Raw genomic sequence first — 18591 nt, 5'->3', positions numbered from 1 at the left:
AAATGTAACTGCCAAAGCAAACTCAGGCTCCAGCAGGAGTAACATAGAATGACAAACCACTGCAGCATTTTCTAGCTGGGACAAGGGAAAGAGAAATTCTGCTGCATTTTCATGTTTAGCATTTTGATCAGGGTTTAGTTCTTTGATGGAATGTTGGTTTTGACAACGTTTGCATAGTCAAGGTAGGATATGCAATGGCACATACTAGACAAAACACAATTTCAGACACAGACCTGAGGGTTCCGCTGAATGCGCATGCAACAAAGAGTCCGGGGAGTCCTGGCATTGTTGAAAATATATCCATAACGAAATAAGGCATCAGCTAGGAGAACATAAACACACGGAACAAGAGATGATGTTAACTAGGACATTTTCTGGACTCTGCAGATGCAGTAGCTGCTTCTGATCACATTGCAATACAAAAAAGAGGAGTTGAACAGAAATCATCATTTAGACACCTCAATTCTAACTGATAAACCACACACATCAAAAAAAGAAAGAAACCTTTAAGCTATACTTAATCAATACAAAAGTAAGGTAATATTTGACTATGACATAAATTGAAAACCTAAAATTGATACGTGACACAGAAAAAATTAACAGCATTGTCATATTGTAAAGCTCGATTCAGCAAGGCACTGCCTAGATGTAGGCATATGAACAGTCCCGTTGACTTTGCACATGCTTAAGTGCCTTCTTGAATCAGGGTCTATTGGATATCTTTCCATTTACACCATTAATCTGATTCTATACCTGATCAGGTGCTGAAATGAAACCAGCAGTCCAGGGATCGCAGTTCTTAAAATGGATGTACATCACCAAGCCTGAAAAGACTGCACAAACTAGAATTACCCAGAGTCCCACTAAATTAAGGTACAGTGCACTGAAAATAAAGAGAGAGAGAGGGACCTGTTTATGTCTAATTCAACACAAATATGGCAAGTTCATCACTGGCTACACAACTTCTTCTCACTGAAAATAAATGATACCATCTCTTCATTTCTTGGCTTGTGTGAATGTTGACATTTTGGGGAAGCACCAATATTTTGAAAAAGTGAGGTATTCACTATATATAGGACAAATGTAAAGGAGTGAATTGTTTCTGGTGCAGTGTCAAGAAGCAGATTTACAATGAACCACAATTCTGATAATGTCATAAGCTAGAATCTCTCCAGGGCAATTCTCACATATAAGCCTTTAAAAATGGATTTAATTTCTCAAAAGTTGTTGCAGTTCTGCGCTGAAGTCAGCCGGGATATTATTTTGTACTGAATTTGGCCCATGTATAATTTCACCATATAAATTAAATTAATCTGCATTCCCCTTCAGTGACTATTTGAGGTACACATGGATGACAGCATTCCACTCTTGGGGTTTTCTGTCTATAGTTTAGAAATGTTGTATTTCTGTGAGGTCTTACATAATCTATATTACATTTTGACATTGCCCTTCACTGACTTCCTAGACATGGCCAAATTCAATTCAAAATTACACTCCTGAATTTCAAAACTCTCTATGGACCCTGATACAAAAGGCATCTCTGACTTCTTAGCCATATATCCTTCCCTCCTCCGGTCACGGTCTCCCAAGACTCTTCACAGTCAGTGGTCACACTTTCAGTTGCCCAGTCCCATGCCTCTGAACTCTCTCTCCACCTCCCACAGAGACACTGTTACTTTTTTTTTTCTTTTAATTGTATCTTAAAACTTTATTTTCTTCCCAGCCCTTGAAGGAGCATTTTGAGATCATGTGTATTAAGGACACATAAAATGTATATGGAAGTGACAGTGAATAACGACATGGTATTGTGTACAGCCCTGGATCCCCACCCTGTGCTGTCATAGGTTTTCTGCCCCCAGGGTGGATTTGCATTGAATAGCACTAAGTTACTGTAAAGGAAAGATCCCCCCATCTCTTTTCTAAAACAGATGGGATTTTAGGTCTCTACAAAATATGCTGTCTTGATTGTATTACCATGTGTGTCATAGGTAGGGATGGGTGAACTAATTTTGGACAAAATAAAAACCAATTTGAATCTGTGGCTGTTGCTGAAACAAAACCTAAATCTTTTTATGGCCTGAGAGAGCTTTGAATAAGTTTCCCTTCTCTCCCCATTTTATTATGAATGGTAGTTGGTCTGAAAGTCCCTCTGCTGAGCTCTGCTGTTGCTATATGTAAATCTAGAATGTAAGAGACTCTGTTGCTGCTGCTTCATTTAATTTTCCCTGAAGCTAGTTGTCCAGAGAGGACTATGGAACGTCCTTCAAATGGAATTCCTGTCATGGAAGGAGGATCTGCAGCCTGCTGCCAAACAAACTTCTCTCCTTCCACTTCTGGAGAAAAATCCATAAAGCAGATCTTTTAAGATAGGCATTTTGGTTTAATCAGGGAGGGATTGTCACATGTAGATCTGTGGGAGTAATTTGCAAGAAATAATTTATGTAATGAATTTAGGTTCTTTCTGATTGTGGAACTTCTAGAGGTAGATTGTGGTTTCTTTAAATCTCTTTGTTGTTCAGAATTATTTGAAGAATAATATCTGTTTAAAGTCCTTATTATCTAGATTGGGTTGATAAATATTTGACATTTGAGAGATCTGAACTGTGTTGATCAGTTGTGACAGGTCAAGTGAGGTCACATGATATTTGTTCTTTTCCTTACTGAAAAAGTGTATAGGCACTTCTTGTGCAAATACCTGTTCATATGAATTTAACATTTAGCTTGAATGAATGATCATGGGTGTGATTTTGAAATTCACTTCCTGCACATTTTTGTCAGGAAAACTCAGAAAGTGAACATCAAAATGAATATGATCAAAGTTAATTCATTTACAAAGTCAAACATTTGAGAGAAACCTGTTTTGCATTATTTAACCTGCTCTAGGAACTTGGGAGTAAAGCAATTTCATGAAGATATTGGAATCTTTTGATATGTTGTATGTCTTGTTATGTACATACTAGTTCTGTTTTTAATGAGACAGAGATATTGATACATTAAAAAGATTTTCCTTTTTTTTTCAAGAATACTGTAGATAGCAATTGCCATGTTCTTCTGTACCAGATATGGAGTGGTCACAGAGCTTCCTTTTGAGCAAGATACGCACCAGATGTATTCATCATTACATCCCTTGATGCTCTGCCAGGTATGGCTGAAGTTTGTTTAAATAAAGCATTTTACACACACTGCCACCTAATGGCTGAACTTGTAATAGTTATTTCATTACACCAATGTGAACTCAATACGATATACAAACCCCACTTCTGAAGATTCACTTAGGTGCAGGTTTTCAAACTATTACTCCAAAGTTTAAATAGTTTCTTACTCCATGAATAGTCCCAGAAAGCATCAGGACTACTCAGTACAACTCTATATGAATAAAGGTTCAGAATCTCACCCTTAGATGTTTAAATCTCTGTTAAGTTGCCCATATCAGGCTCCCTGTGTATATTTGAAAAAAAAAATTAGTATAGTCCCATAGAAGAAGATTTAGAAATAAAGCGTAGTCTGATTATGAGAATAGTTTATGTTCGTTCTTGACACTAGACAACTTACAGTTTAGCTTGCTTTTCTGATTTGCAGGAAATACATCTCTGTATTGTGGACTGATTAACTCCATAGATTCCTAACCACGTAAAGGTTCCGCCAATTGTAATTGTCCAAAAGGTGTGTCGCCTTAAAGGATCTACATCAAAGCTACAAGACAGAGAGGAAAGTAATTCAGCTCCATTTGATTAAACCCAACATTCAGGCACAATAGAGATATGCCTGAACCAAAGTCTACTTCCCAAACCCCTGAGCTTTGAGGAATACCAAAATATCTGAATCTGTAGTTAGGACTCTTCTCTAAATCAGACGTGTACTGAGTAGCTAATGCTCAGCCCAAATTTGTCATTAAACAGCAAAACTTCTGTGTGTTTACACTGTTAAAGAGAATATCTAATCACTGTGTTATACCTCATCTATACTGAGACATATCTCAGTGTGAGAAAGTTAGCCTTATATTTACTGGCCTTGCACCAGTCATTAAAGATGATAACCACACAAGTAAGTGGTTGTTCCTCCCCTCCCCCAGAGGTCCATCTCGTTTGGTATCCTGTTCCCAGTAGGGGACAATGCCACATACTATAATTCAGACACAGAAGCCCTGTACTCCACCTAATTACTATGGTCACTATCACCACATATTAGCCCAGGAAGATAAAAGTCTTCCAGAGTTAAACTAGTAATTAGCTTATGCCTTAAAGTTCATCACCCTTGTAATTTTATCTTAATAAATGTAACTAAAGTTAATCTTATTTTTATTTGTACAACTTCCTTCCTTTTAGAGCTCTGTTAATTTTGAATCTAATAACTGCTGTTGATAAAACTACTTAGATTTTTTATAAAAGCACCATTGTAGCTGCTGCTAGTTTCTACCAGTGTCCTGCTGTGATAAGTAACTCTTCACTTGCTGACATAAACAGCTGCCATTGGGAGGCCAATTCACCACAACAGTATTGTGGCAGCAGTATTAGCTACAGTGGCAAGTGTATTTCAAATACTGTGGTATTTTTAAAGATGGAGAATGTTAGGATGTGTAAAAAGGGGATGGGGAATATCCTGGAAAAAGGTCCCTGGGGAGATAAACATAAGAGTTGAAATTCTGGCCCTTCTGAAGTCACTGGCAAAACTCCCATTGATTTCAGTGCGGCCAGGATTTTACCCAAACGCATTAGGAAAGAAAGGAATGAGTGTTCTTTATGGAATTGATAGAACATCCCAAGAGCTGGATGACTTGAATAAAGCTAAAATACTTTACTGCAGAAGTTCTCAACCAGGGGCATGCATACCCCCTGGGGATACACAGTGGTCTTCCAGGGGATACATCAACTCATCTAGATCAGTTTCTCAACTTGGGGGTCATGACCCCATTGGGGGTCACTGGATGGGTTTAGGGAGGTCATAAGGGCAGGGCCAGCAAGCAGAGCAATTGCCCAGGGCCCTGCAAAGCTATTGGATGCTTCAGCCTCAGGCAGCGGGGTTTGGGTTTCAGATGCTTGAAGGGGGGGTAGAGTATTCGGGAAAGGTTGAGAACCACTGACTTAAAGCAAGCCACCTCCTAAAGCATAGTCAATCTGCAATACTTTTATTGAGGAATAAGAACCACTCATCGTCACAGAAATTAACTCTTAATATTATTATTATTAATGTGTAAATGTAGCTTAATGCCAGTAGGGTTTTTTATCCAAAATGTGGAAAAAACATAATGAGAATTACAGGCACAGTTTATGTTGTGCTTACTCAAATACCGCTAGGCGCGATCCGTTGCTGGCATTCTCCCAGATGCTGTTAGGTCCTCCATTCTGAATAGTTCCTTGAATCAGAACCGTTAAGAAACCAACCACCATGACAACCAGCTGAAATGCATCTGTCCAGACAACAGCTTTTAATCCTCCCTAAAACAATGAGAAGCTGTATATTTGCATTCTTCTTGTAGTTATTTGCATCACAGTAGAACTTAGAATCCCCAAGTCAGCTCAGGGCTTTATGTTAGGTGCTGTACATGCAGGGATGGATTTCCAATTAGGCACACTAGGAATATGCCTTGGGGCACCGGTGTTCTAGGGATACCTTACCTCTCTAAAACTGTGCAACATGAAGGTCAGCTGTAGGGGAGAGGGGCTGAAGAAGCTATGCCTAGCGGCACATAAGGTGTAAATCCACCCCGTGTAAGTGCACATAGTCAGAAACTGTTCCTGCCCTAAAGGGTTTACGTTCTACTTCTCGGACAAAGGATGTATTATTTTAGGTTGATCAGACAACAAGTGTGAAAAATTGGGATGGGGAGGGGGGTAATAGGAATCTATATAAGAAAAAGACCCAAAAATAGGGACTGGCCCTATAAAATCTGGACATCTGGTCACCCTATGTTATTTTACAGATTGGGAACTGAAGTACAGAGAGATTAAGTGACTTGTTCAAGATCACACACACAAGTGTGTGGCAGAGCCAGGAATTGAACCCTTGAATTCCCAGTCCTCTGCCTTATCGATAGGACTATCTTTCCTCCCCTGTTTTGTGTTAAGATAGTAGAAAACTCCATTATGTGGAAACTGAAGCTAAACTGGCCAATTTCCTTTGTTTTTTATAGTCATTTCATATTCTGGTTATCATGCATTAGCACAATATTGTTTTTGTTTTTTTCATTTTCAGCAGTGGATAGAAATATTTAATTTTCAAAAATTCTATTATTGAAATAAAAATAATAATGGAAACATTTCTATTAAATTTTGTAAATCCCTATACCAAAAAGTCCACATTTTAGGCCTCAGGTTATGGGCAATGTCCTTTTTAATTATTTTCAGTTTGGAAAGAAAATGATTAATCTTCTTAATTAGAGTGTATCCCTGATTAGTGTACAAATTGCATCCCTAATTAAAGAGATTGACTATCAGCTATGTAAAATGGCTGCCAACTGATGGCAGTAGTCATTTTAGGCTCTGCCTCTTGCCACCAACCCTCACTCCATCACTAGTTCTTCCACCCACTGTCTCCCACTGAAAGTTATATCCCTCCTCCAGCCCCGGAGTCCTTCTGGCTTTGGCTTCATGCCTAACTGTCAAATGTTATCCTGGTCACCCTGGTCCCAGACATCCCACCCACTGACACTCCCCCAATGACAGATTCCTTTTCCTTACAGGCTATCAGTATCCAGGCTCAGATAGGGACTAACATTTTCCAAAGTGCCCAAGTGGCTTGGGGGCTTAAGTTCCATTTTCAAAAATGCATTAGGAATCAATGGGACTCAAGCTTCTAAGTCACTTAAGTGTTACCCTTGGTATCCACAGTATACTGGTGATCACTGTCGACTGCACAATGAATCCTCAAAGAGTAAGTCTATCTGCTCACATGCAAATCATCATGGATGTTTTCATGATATTTTCACTCAAAATCGAAGTTCTTTATAAAGCCTGGGATCAGTAGGATGAGTTCATCTCAGGTTCTATCCCTACACTTTTGCTGGAATTATTCCAAGGATGAATTTGTCCTCTTACCATTTATAAATTATAGACTGAAAAACATAGTCAGGGAGATTGTTATCATCTTCCCAGAAGCTTTAGTATGACATGAAAGTTTATCACTTCCTTCTCTGAACTAAAAAGTCTTGGCCTTGGCCTGAAGCTACCTGATTTAAACCTTGAGACTTTCAGAGTGCGGGATGAAGCTATAAAGCTGTTTGCTTATTCCTATAAAAAGTACAAAAATAGATGTAATACTTAGAAGCTTGCCAAATGTTTCTATGTTTACTAATGCAAACTTCAGTCATTCTAGCTATAATTAGAAACCCTGTTTCTATTACTTTTCATCTGAGTAGCGTTAGCCTTTAACATCATCTGTATTTAAAACTTTCTGCTGTGTTAGTTACATACCAGAGTGCAGTAGAAAGTGCAGACAATCCCCGTTGCAAATACAGAGCCCCAAAGATTGAATCCAGTCACTGTAAAACCAAAGAAAATCAAATTGGTAGTAAAACAACAGGTGCAGTTCATCAGAATAACTCAGATCCTTTTGCTCCAGCAGGATAGGAGTACTTAGTAACTTTAATTTTTGGCTCCTATTAGGAGCCCCTCTACAAGATAAGGACTTCTTGACTCTGATGCATATTGTTTTGATTCACTGCTTTCATTTTGCTGCTTTCTTGCAAATTGTGATTAATTGCATATAATTTGTGTGAGAGTAATCATTAAGTTGAATACTGTTGTAAGGCCAAATCAAAACTACTTCTGTGAGACATACGGAAGATTTCACAGTTGATAGAATTAAATATGTAGTTGTTCTAGAGCAATGATTTCTTAGTTTTCTTTTTGTCTAGATTCCCTGAGTAATAAAATTTGCCTTTATGAAAAACATTTTCCTTTGCAGTTAATATCAACTAAATTACCAAGTGCTTTAGAGACTCCCCATTGATTCAAAGAGGGAGAATAAAATTCTGCTATCAGATATGCATGCAGAACTCCCTTTGATGTAACTGAAGTAATTCAAGTGAATTTAACATCAAAACTGTAGGGCCCATAGTGAACTTAGGTAGGGTGAAACTCCCTGTTTACAGTGAAGTAGTATAAAAATGCCAAATTGTTTCATTGCTCAGTGCACAAATTGCAATTCTGTGTACAACAAAGCCTCATCTATAGGGGCAACCCAGGTCCCACTCATGCAGCTGAAGCAGTCTTCCTAAGAACAGAATTAATTGGTTCCACCTTGCAGGGTATGAATTTGGGGGTAACTCATACCCACGTAAAACAGAGCCCAGTTGCACTGGGAAATGAGTTGGATGGGACTGGACAGGCCAGTATGGAGTCAGATGATGCACCACTGCATGGGTCCTCTGGCATCCCCCAACTCCTATCCTCTGTTTATGGACACATTGGGCTGAAGTAGCCTCTGATGGCACCACTCCATGGCTTGTGTGGGAGGATTCCTTTCTTTCCTTGGAGATAGTCAATATGCAACACACACTTAACAAGCTGAGCGATGGGTCCCTGATTTACCATGGTTTTAGCACAAAAAGTGAAGAACATGGTATTCAGTTGTCGCTAAGGGGAATCAGGGATTGGAGTTACACTGGCATTTGAAAGAGATATGTTACAAAAAACGTTATAGCATCTTCATCATTGTTCAGGACCTTGGTTTTAAATCTTCCCTGAAACCTGCCATGATCAGCAGCATAGAGCCACTTAGAGCTATGCAAGGGCATTGGAGACTTGCCACCTGCTGTATTAAAGACACCACAATCTTACTCTTCAACCTTCCTGCTGGCACTTAGACAATTGATATACTTCTAGATAGAGCAATCTCAGTTTTATCCCCTAGAGTTTAAAGATGACAGCAGTGTGCAGTTGGAAGGGGAAGAAAGAATCAAAATACATAGCACAGTGCTGGATCATCACCTTGTACTGATCACTTTGCCAAGATATTGAGAAACTGTTCAGCACTCATCTCCTCAAGTTACTTTTCAGTATAAACTAAAATAGAGCAGGTAAATGGCAGACTCCTGCTGGTGTACTGACACAAGGGATGTGGGCGGGGGAGCCAGCAAATGTAGAGCTACTAAAATGAAGGCATAGAACCTTTTACAAAGCATTTGGTTTTTAATCTATCTGCTTCAGTTATCCTGCTTGCGTTGTGACAGGGTTGATTGGTGTAGCCATGTGATTTGAGCTGGAAACTCACCTTGGTTAAGAGCCAATGCTGGAGCATAAACCACTACTCCAGTATAAAGAATCTGAAAGAGAAAAAAGGTCATGAACGGTATAGTTGAAAAAACAGCTGATTGGTGTCTGATTAGATTCAAAGGCCCCCAAACTATGGGGAAATTTTGATGAGATTCTAAACTTTAAGGCTTTCTGTCCCTAATCTCTACAAAATCAAATTTAATTTCCTTTTTTAACTCTGTACTTATGGATGCATTAACAATATCTATCTAGTTGTTTTAAATACACCTATCAGTTTGGTGTTTAGGTGCCATAAAATATTAAGCAGATAGAAAAAGTCATGCCTGGGGATGTGAAACTATATTAACACAGTGACACAGAAATAGCCTATTCATGTTTAACCTGGGTGACTGTTAATACCTGACAGATTCTACAGAATCCTAACTAACTGGCTAACTGTTTGCTAACTGAACAATTCTAAGCACAAATAATGACACTGTGGAGGGAAGGAAAAGAAAAGAGAAGTAAAATATTGAACTCCATTGCTAAGGCTGCTAATATTAAATGAGTAGAATTTGTTTGGAAACATTTATACCTTCCACACATCTTTTCCTATATGTTCAGTTAAAATAATTTGCTGCTATTAATAGTTTTAAATCCTTTGATGTGATTGGAATAACACATACTTGGTGGGATAACTCACATGATTGGAGTATTCTCATGGATGGATATAAACTGTTCAGGAAGGACAGGCAGGGCAGAAAAGGTGGGGAAGTTGCATTGTATGTAAGAGAGCAGTATTGACTGCTCAGAGCTCCAGTATGAAACTGCAGAAAAACCTGAGAGTCTCTGAATTAAGCATAGAGGTATGAGCAAGGGTGACGTCACAGCAAGAGTCTACTGTAGTCCACCAGACCAGGGGAATGAGGTGGACAAGGCTTTCTCCCAGCAATTAACAGAAGTTACTAGATCGCAGGACCTGGTTCTCATGGGGGACTTCAATCACCCCGATATCTGCTGGGATAGCAATACAGCAGTGCACAGACAATCCAGGAAGTTTTTGGAAAGTGTAGGTGCCAATTTCCTGGTGCAAGTGCTGGTGGAGTCAACTAGAGGCAGAGCTCTTTTTGACCCGCTGCTCACGAACAGGAAAGAATTAGTAGGGGAAGCAAAAGTGGATGGGAACCTGAGAGGCAGTGACCATGAGATGGTCGAGTTCAGGATCCTGACACAAGGAAGAAAGGAGAGCAGCAGAATATGGACCCTGGACTTTAGAAAAGCAGACTTTGACTCCCTCAGGAAACTGATAAGCAGGATTCTCTGGGAGAATAACATGAGGGAGAAAGGAGTCCAGGAGAGCTGACTGTATTTAAAGAATCTTTATTGAGGTTGCAGGAAAAAACCATCCCAATGCGTAGAAAGAATAGTAAGTACGGAAGACAACCAGCTTGGCTTAACAGTGAAATCCTTGCTGATCTTAAACACAAAAAAGAAGCTTACAAGAAGTGGAAGATTGGACAAATGACCAGGGAGGAGTATAAACATATTGCTCAGGCATGCAGGAGTGAAATCAGGAAGGCCAAATCACACTTGGAGTTGCAGCTAGCAAGAGATATTAAGAGTAACAAGAAGGGTTTTTTCAGGTATGTTAGCAACAAGGAGAAGGTCGGGGAAAATGTGGGCCCCTTACTGAATGGGGGAGGTGACCTAGTAACAGAGGATGTGGAAAAAGCTAATGTACTCAATGCTTTTTTTGCCTCTGTCTTTATAAACAACGTCAGCTCCCAGACTACTGCACTGAGCAGTACAGTATGGGGAGGAGGTAACCAGCCCTCTGTGGAGAAAGAAGTGGTTCAGGACTATTTAGAAAAGCTGGATGAGCACAAGTCCATGGGAACTGATGCGCTGCATCCAAGGGTGCTAAAGGAGTTGGTGAATGTGATTGCAGAGCCATTGGTCATTATCTTTGAAAACTCATAGTGATCGAGGGAGGTCCCGGATGACTAGAAAAAGGCTAATGTAGTGTCCATCTTTAAAAAAGGGAAGAAGGAAGATCTGGGAAACTACAGGCCAGCCAACCTCACCTCAGTCCCTGGAAAAATCATGAAGCAGGTCTTCAAGGAATCAATTTTGAAGGACTTATAGGAGCGGAAAGTGATCAGGAAAAGTCAGCATGGATTCACCAAGGGCAAGTCATGCCTGACTAACCTAATTGCCTTCTATGATGAGATAACTAGATCTGTGGATGAGGGAAATCAGTGGACATGTTATTACTTGACTTTAGCAAAGCTTTTGATAAGGTCTCCCTAGGGACGGTGCAAGGAAGTTTTGCGCCCTAGGTGAAACTTCCACCTTGCACCCCCGACCCAGCTAACCCCCCCCCATGGCAGCTAACTCAGCCCCCCACCCGGGGAGCCCCCCTCAGCAGATACCCCCATCACCACTACAGCTAACCTCTCCCCCACCCCTTTCCCTCATGGCAACTAACTCTGCCCAGGGAGACTCCCCCGTCCCCCCCACGGCAGCTAACCTAGCCTGAGGAGACTTCCCCACTCTCCTCCACCACGGCAGCTAACTCTGCCTGGGGAGACTCCCCTGCCCCCACCACGGCCGCTAACCCTGCCTGGGGAGACTTCCCCCATCCCCTCTCCCCGCGGAAGCTAACCCTGCCTGGGTAGCCTGCCCCAGCTCATCTTGGCTCTGCCTCCTCCACTGAGCATGCCAGCGCTGCTCTAATTCTCCTTCCCACCCAGGCTTGCAACACTGATTGGACGAGACTTAGAGCAGGGCTGTGTGCTCAGCGGAGGAGGCAGAGTGGAGGTAAGCTGGGATGGGGAGCTGTTCCCCTGTGCACACCCCCCTGTTACTGCAGGTAGCCCTCCCTGCACCCTCCCACCCAGCTCACCTCCACTCCACCTCCTCACCTGAGGGGACTTTTAGGCGCCGCCAACCACTAGGCGCCCTAGGCGGCCGCCTAGTTTGCCTAAATGGTTGCCCTGGCCCTGGGTCTCCCACAGTATTCTTGCCAGCAAGTTAAAGTAGTATGGGCTGGATGAATGGACTATAAGATAGATGGAAAGCTGGCTAGATCATTGGGCGAAATGGGTAGTGATCAATGGCTCCATGTCTAGTTGGCAGCCAGTATCAAGCAGAGTGCCCCAAGGGCCAGTTTTGTTCAATATCTTCATTAATGATCTGGAGAATGGGGTGGATTGCACTCTCAGCAAGTTTGCAGATGACACTAAACTGGGAGGAGTAGTAGATACACTGAAGAGTAGGGATAGGATACAGAGGGACCTCGACAAATTAGAGGATTGGGCCAAAAGAAACCTGATGAGGTTCAACAAGGACACGTGCAGAGTCCTGCATTTAGGATGGAAGAATCTCATTCACTGCTACAGACTAGGGACCAAGTGGCTAGGCAGCAGTTCTGCAGAAAAGGACCTACAGTGGATTAGAAGCTGAATTTGAGTCAACAGTGTGCTCTTGTTGTCAAGAAGGCTAATGGCATTTGGGGCTGTATAAGTAGGAGCATTTCCAGCAGATCGAGGGAATTGATCATTCCCCTCTATTTGGCATTGGTGAGGCCTCATCTGGAGTACTGTGTCCAGTTTTGCCCCCCACGCTACATGAAGGATGTGGAAAAATTGGAAAGAATCCAGCGGAGGACAACAAAAATGATTAGGGGGCTGGAACACATGACTTCTGAGGAGAGGCTGAGGGAACTGGGATTATTTAGTCTGCAGAAAATAAGAATGAGGGGGGATTTGATAGCTACTTTCAACTACCTGAAATGGGGTGTCAAAGAGGATGGATCTAGACTGTTCTTAGTGGTACCAGATGACAGAACAAGGAGTAATAGTGTCAAGTTGCAGTGGGGGAGGTTTAGGCTGGATATTAGGAAAAACTTTTTCACTAGGAGGTTGGTGAAGCACTGGAATGGGTTACCTAGGGAGGTAGTGGAATCTCCTTCCTTAGCGGCTTGACAAAGCCCTGGCTGGGATGATTTAGTTGGGGATTGGTCCTGCTTTGAGCAGGGGGTTGGACTACATGACCTCCTGAGGTCCCTTCCAATCTTGATATTCTATGATTCTATGAATTGTTTGTATCTATACCTTGACTCTCACACTGATTCGCTGTGTTGATCTTGGGCAAGTTGCACTCATTTCTCTGTGTCTGAGCTTCCTCATCTGTGATATGGGGATGTTACCATTTATTCACCTCCTTCACAGAGGCGGGGGGATGGGAGGGAGCTGTGGGGACTAGTGAGTCAATCAATGTTTATAAAGTCATTAGTAATATACAGCACCCTATAAATGCTAAGCATTACTGTATTGTTAAGTTATTATTCCCCTAAATTGTTATCTCTGCTCTGATTAGAGGTCAATCTTCACAGAAACAGTATGGATTTGAAAAAATATTGCAACTTTACTGAAATTCTCCCCTACCTCTTGCACTGACTGATTTTACATAGGCTTTTTGTCGAAACTAAGCAAGGTTATTGGGTTGAAGTAGCTGGCACTAATTCCTCCTACTAAACAACTGGAGGCAATGTATCTGATATGCACAGATTACATGCCTGCACTCCCAACAGCTTCCTCAATGCGTTGGTTTCAGTCATCTCTGCAAGACATAGGAAATACAATAGCCCTGGTGTAGTGGCTGTTTGGCCACCATCCCTGCACAGCTTCTCTATACTGCTCACAGCGTGCAGAGAACCTTGCACCTTGGTCAATTTCACTCTTTGCTGGTAATTCAGTGACATTCAGGGAGTGTGTTTTGATGATTGCTTTTGAAAACCTAAGTTAATTCATTGTAAGTGCCTTAGTTTCATTTCCTCATCAGCCTGTTGGATTCCTAAAAAGTGGGAAGACATCTTAAAAGAGGTTAATTTAGTTTTGTAAAGTACTTCACTAAATCTCAGTTCTATAACAGAGGCACTGTTCTAAATATAGCTGAGGTTCCTAGAGTGTACCTTTGGAGAGAAAATACCAGATGGCAAGCTGCTCAGCTGCAATTATGGTCCAGCTGTATTGTGTATATATATTGTTTTCTATTCATGTGATTCACATATAGTTGTGGATGACTTAGAATCCTGAATATGTACATGTACTGGGTCATCTTGTTAAAGAAAAAAAAAATCAATCGCCTTTAGCCTTCTTCCCAAACGAGCTGAGACATCTACCAGAGGGATTCTCAGGTGGCTATTTAAGCTAGATGAATTGCCACTTTTTGCAATCAGAGTGATGCAAAGAGGTCAGAGCATGAGCCAGAATCTACTTACTTATCTGAACCAAATCACACTAATTATCTTTTGGAAAATTTAGCTTGAATGATTGTTTTTATGAGCTTGTGTTACAAATCTTTCAAAGAAAAATAAAGGTAGCCACCCAGGAAACTTCAGAGATCAAAAATAGTCTTTTAAAACAACCACTTCGCTAACTGTCAAACAGCAGAATCAAGTTTGTCTGCCGAAAATGTGCAGAAGGGATGATTTCTATAACAAAAGAGGCCATGTGCTGGAAACGCACATCCTTTGGCTGCATAGAGATGTGTTGTTAAGTTGACCACAAAGGTGATTTTAGTCTGTTTTTCTGACTGCACAAAGAAGTGGACTTGAAAGTGACTGACTTTCCTTTGAGAGAAAGTAGATGTGGGGGTGGGGGTGTGTGGAAACCCTCCTGAGATTGGAGCAAGAATGTCTGAACCATGTGGGTGCACAATTGTGTCCACCGGGAGGTCAAAGTGATGGCGCTGAGGGGAGCAGCCATAAAGACTTTTGGTTTTAAACAGGAAGGAGCTGGAAGGGTGAAAGCAGTAAGGGGCTCAAAGTGAAGAGATAGAGTGTCTTGCTGAGGGCAGGAACTTGCTGGAGGGGAGAGACAGACAGGAGTTTAAATAAGCTGGTGCCCTCAAGTGATCTTCACAACCGCTCTACAACTGTCAGGCCAGTGCTGTGTGAGGGGGAGGAACAAGCAATCAGACAAAGAGCTTTAGTGCTAGAATGTGTTCAGTTAGCTAAGCAACTACACTACTGGACTGCAGAGGCCTCGTGTTCTTCTAGTGAAAGGGGTCATGCGGCTTCAGAGTTTCTCAGAGCAAAGGACTGGGTGCCAGGAGACTTATAGAGTCCAATCCCAGGTGAGCCTCTCTGATTACTACTGTACCTCAGTAAGGTTGCTAATCCTCCAGGATTGTCCTGGAACCTCCAGGAAGTAAAAATGAATCTTTAATTAAAGTTAGGTCATGTAATGAAACCTCCAGGAATATGTCCAGCCAAAATTAGCAACCCTATACCTCAAGGAACTCGTTCATCCTCTCTGAGCCTTAGTCTATAAACCCAACTGGAAAATAAAGAAAACAAAACAAAACAAAACAGGGCCTCACTGCAAACAGATGCTTCATCTGAGCTGAGCTTTTCTAGGTAAGTATATTACAAAAGGTTATGCACACAAAAACATTTCTTACCGTCTGCACTATGTAGATCAGTGTTGCAGCAATGCGAACAGGTTTGTTAAATCTTAATTCCAAATACTGGGGGAAATGAGAAGTACAATTAGTGAAAAGCATCTGTGACATTTGGGTCAGATTATTATCCACTTATTATCACTAAATAGCACCCTACTGTCCAAGTAGTCCCACTGAGTTTACTAACACTGCTATCATTACTAATGAACAGGATAGCAAGATTGTTGCAGCTATAGAAAAGTACATTTTAAGAAGCCTCATAATTAATCTAAAGTACTAAGTATCATAATCATAAGTATCTAAAATAATGTGTTGGGTGGAACTGAACTATCCATTACCTACTTAGTAGACTGAAAAATCCAGAGGCAAATCAGCAAAGGAAAAAGTGCTTTATTTTCATGCTTCATCCAGCTATGTGAGGGGGGACATCTGCAAGCTAACTAGGAAAAACTTGATTGGCTTCTGTAGAAATCTACTCACTTGCTCACTCACTCAAATCATCAGGATAAACTCTAACTGCCTAATTAAGGACACTGCTGCCCTTAGCAACTTCTGAGTACCCATCCATAATTTCCTGGGAATTATGTACCATATAGAATGCTCCCCAGCACACATTATTTACAGAAGATTCCAAGGACTTTCTATCTTTAGAAATCTTCATGCAGAGATACTTAAGTAGCTTCTCTGTTGTTACTCTTAAGCTTGTCATCTTTATTTGCATTCATTGGGATAAACTCTCCTCTGGGTTACACTAAAGTGACCCCAATGATTGTAATCGAATTGCAATGGTGAAACTGAGAAGAAAATTTGATTCTGATCTTTTATTAGCCCAATATATTTGGGAAAGTGCCCTACTTATTTTGCTTCTGGTGTCTGGAATAGATTTCCAATCTGAACTTTTCCTAACCTAGCAATGAAATGTTTCAAAATGCCTATGCACGGTTTTTTAAATGAATTTTTTCCTTGTTTTTAAGCCTCTGAGGCTGTGTACAAACATTCCCATTACCTTGCTTTGATTTATTGGCCCATGAGGCTTTATTTCACCCAATTCTTTGTTAACTGAATCTTTCTGTAGTGAAGAACAGAACCATGTCCCATGACATCTATTAAGTCCACTCACTATTGAGTACCTCACTTGTCCAAAATTTGTCCAGTGTCCCCAATGACATCCAGATAATTGAGGCTGTGCACTGTGCTCTCAGTAATAACACCACAGTGACAACTGATTATCACATCTGCTGAGCAATCACACCAGGCAATTGCTTCTTTCAGGGAGTGATGCCTGGCAAAAATTTCAGACACAGCTGGGAAATTGCACAGGGAGCAAAAAACCTGTTATCCAACTCCCTCAGTTACATCTACAGGCCCCTTAATATTTCTTAACCTAATCACTAGAAATGTGCCCAGATCCATCCCCCTCAACCTGCAAATTTTGGTAGTGGTCAAAATCTGAGCTCAGATTCACACTCCATAAATGCGCCTAGCTTTACAAGGACTGAGCCAAAATCCCAGATCAGACAAGTTGTTTGGGGGGTTGGAAATGGAATTTAGCGGTTTGAGCCCGTCTTTAATACCCACTTATGAATAGCATTGTCTTTCCTGTCTGTGGAGACTAAGACTATGGCTACATTATAGCTGGGAGTGAGATTTGCAGCTTGTTAGATGTACCCATGCTAGCTTTGATCTAGCCAGCTCACCAAAAATAGCAGTGCTGACACAGTGGTGCAGGTTTCAGTGCAGCCTGAACCAGAGGGCCTGAGCCTCTCCCCACCCCACCGGCTATCTACTTGCTTGTGCTGCCACTGCTGAAGCACACACCGTGGTGTCCTCACGGCTGTTTTTAGTGAGCTGGCTAGAGTACAGTTAGCACAAGTACATCTACGTGAGCTGCAAAGCATACCCTGACTGCAGTGTAGACGTAGCCTAACCACATTTATACCACTCTCCTCATGCAATATCTTTCTTACTTGCTTTGACCAACTGTAACCTACTTTTGTATTACTGTATTAAGCGAGGTGGTGAGCTCCCTGGAGCATCTCTAGTACAATGGGCTCCTTGACTGGTACCCTAAGCATAACTGCAATGCAAATAATTTATTATTATTATTATTATTATTATTTATCATGCTATTCAAAGCCAAAGTATAAATAAATACCCTGTGGTTTTAAACTATTCCGAAAGGTTTTTACCATAGATTTGGGTTAAAAATGTCTGTATACATAATAGACTGGTTATAATAGTGTCAATTTTACTTACCTCGTAAGTGCTTGTAATCCCAGATCTGAAGAACACGGGTAGGAAAAGTTCAGAAGTAAAGATGATGACAAACGTATATGAAATAAAGAAAACAACGAAGGGCGCTCCATAGCGATATACCTCTGCTGGTGTTCCCAGAACAGTCACCGCAGACATAAAACTAGCTGTAAGAGACAATGCCACTGGTCCACATGTCATCTGCTTACCGCCTACTAAAAATTGCTTTGAAGTTGCATTTTTCCTCTCCTTAATTGCAAAAAAGACACCAATGCCAGAAGAAATTAGAAAGAGTGCAGCAAAAACAACATAGTCCCACGCCACAAAGTTTTTAATGTCAGGAGCTACGAACTGGGACATAGTGACAGCTGGATAATTCTCCAATATCTAGGTGGGTTTTTATTTTGTTTTTTCCTAAATCTGATTCACAGAAGCAATTAGCTCCTCCCTAATAAGAGAGATGTTTCCAAAGCTTATCAATGCTAAAAATTAAAAAATCAGAAAGAGTATGATCCAAAGACCAACCATGAGTTTTTGATCCAGTTCATTCAAAAGTATTACAAAAGAAATTGGTTTAGATAGAGTTTTAAAGAAACTGTGTACATTTGTACCCTGGCCCTATCAATGTACTTGTCAGTCTACTAATCAAGCATGTACCAAGGAAGCATTCAGGCTCTCT

The 18591-nt window shown here is 41.1% G+C and overlaps 1 protein-coding gene across 1 annotated transcript in view; it reads right to left on the bottom strand.

Annotated features, from left to right (window-relative positions):
* The window catches only part of SLC5A12 (solute carrier family 5 member 12), a 31533-nt gene extending 13261 nt beyond the window's left edge, over positions 1–18272 (bottom strand). The window contains exons 1-8 of the mRNA XM_050955989.1: positions 17916–18272; positions 15660–15725; positions 9211–9262; positions 7410–7477; positions 5281–5435; positions 3553–3693; positions 754–883; positions 234–322 (exon numbers count right to left, since the gene is read on the bottom strand). Coding sequence (XP_050811946.1) covers positions 234–322; positions 754–883; positions 3553–3693; positions 5281–5435; positions 7410–7477; positions 9211–9262; positions 15660–15725; positions 17916–18272 — 1058 coding nt within the window. The remainder of the gene's footprint in view (positions 1–233; positions 323–753; positions 884–3552; positions 3694–5280; positions 5436–7409; positions 7478–9210; positions 9263–15659; positions 15726–17915) is intronic.
* Between the last annotated feature and the right edge of the window lie 319 nt (positions 18273–18591).

This window comes from Gopherus flavomarginatus, chromosome 5, assembly GCF_025201925.1.
Source record: "Gopherus flavomarginatus isolate rGopFla2 chromosome 5, rGopFla2.mat.asm, whole genome shotgun sequence".
In the NCBI taxonomy this organism is placed as follows: domain Eukaryota; kingdom Metazoa; phylum Chordata; order Testudines; family Testudinidae; genus Gopherus; species Gopherus flavomarginatus.
Note: the sequence above shows the minus strand (reverse complement) of the source record. Positions and strands in the feature narration are given on the sequence as shown.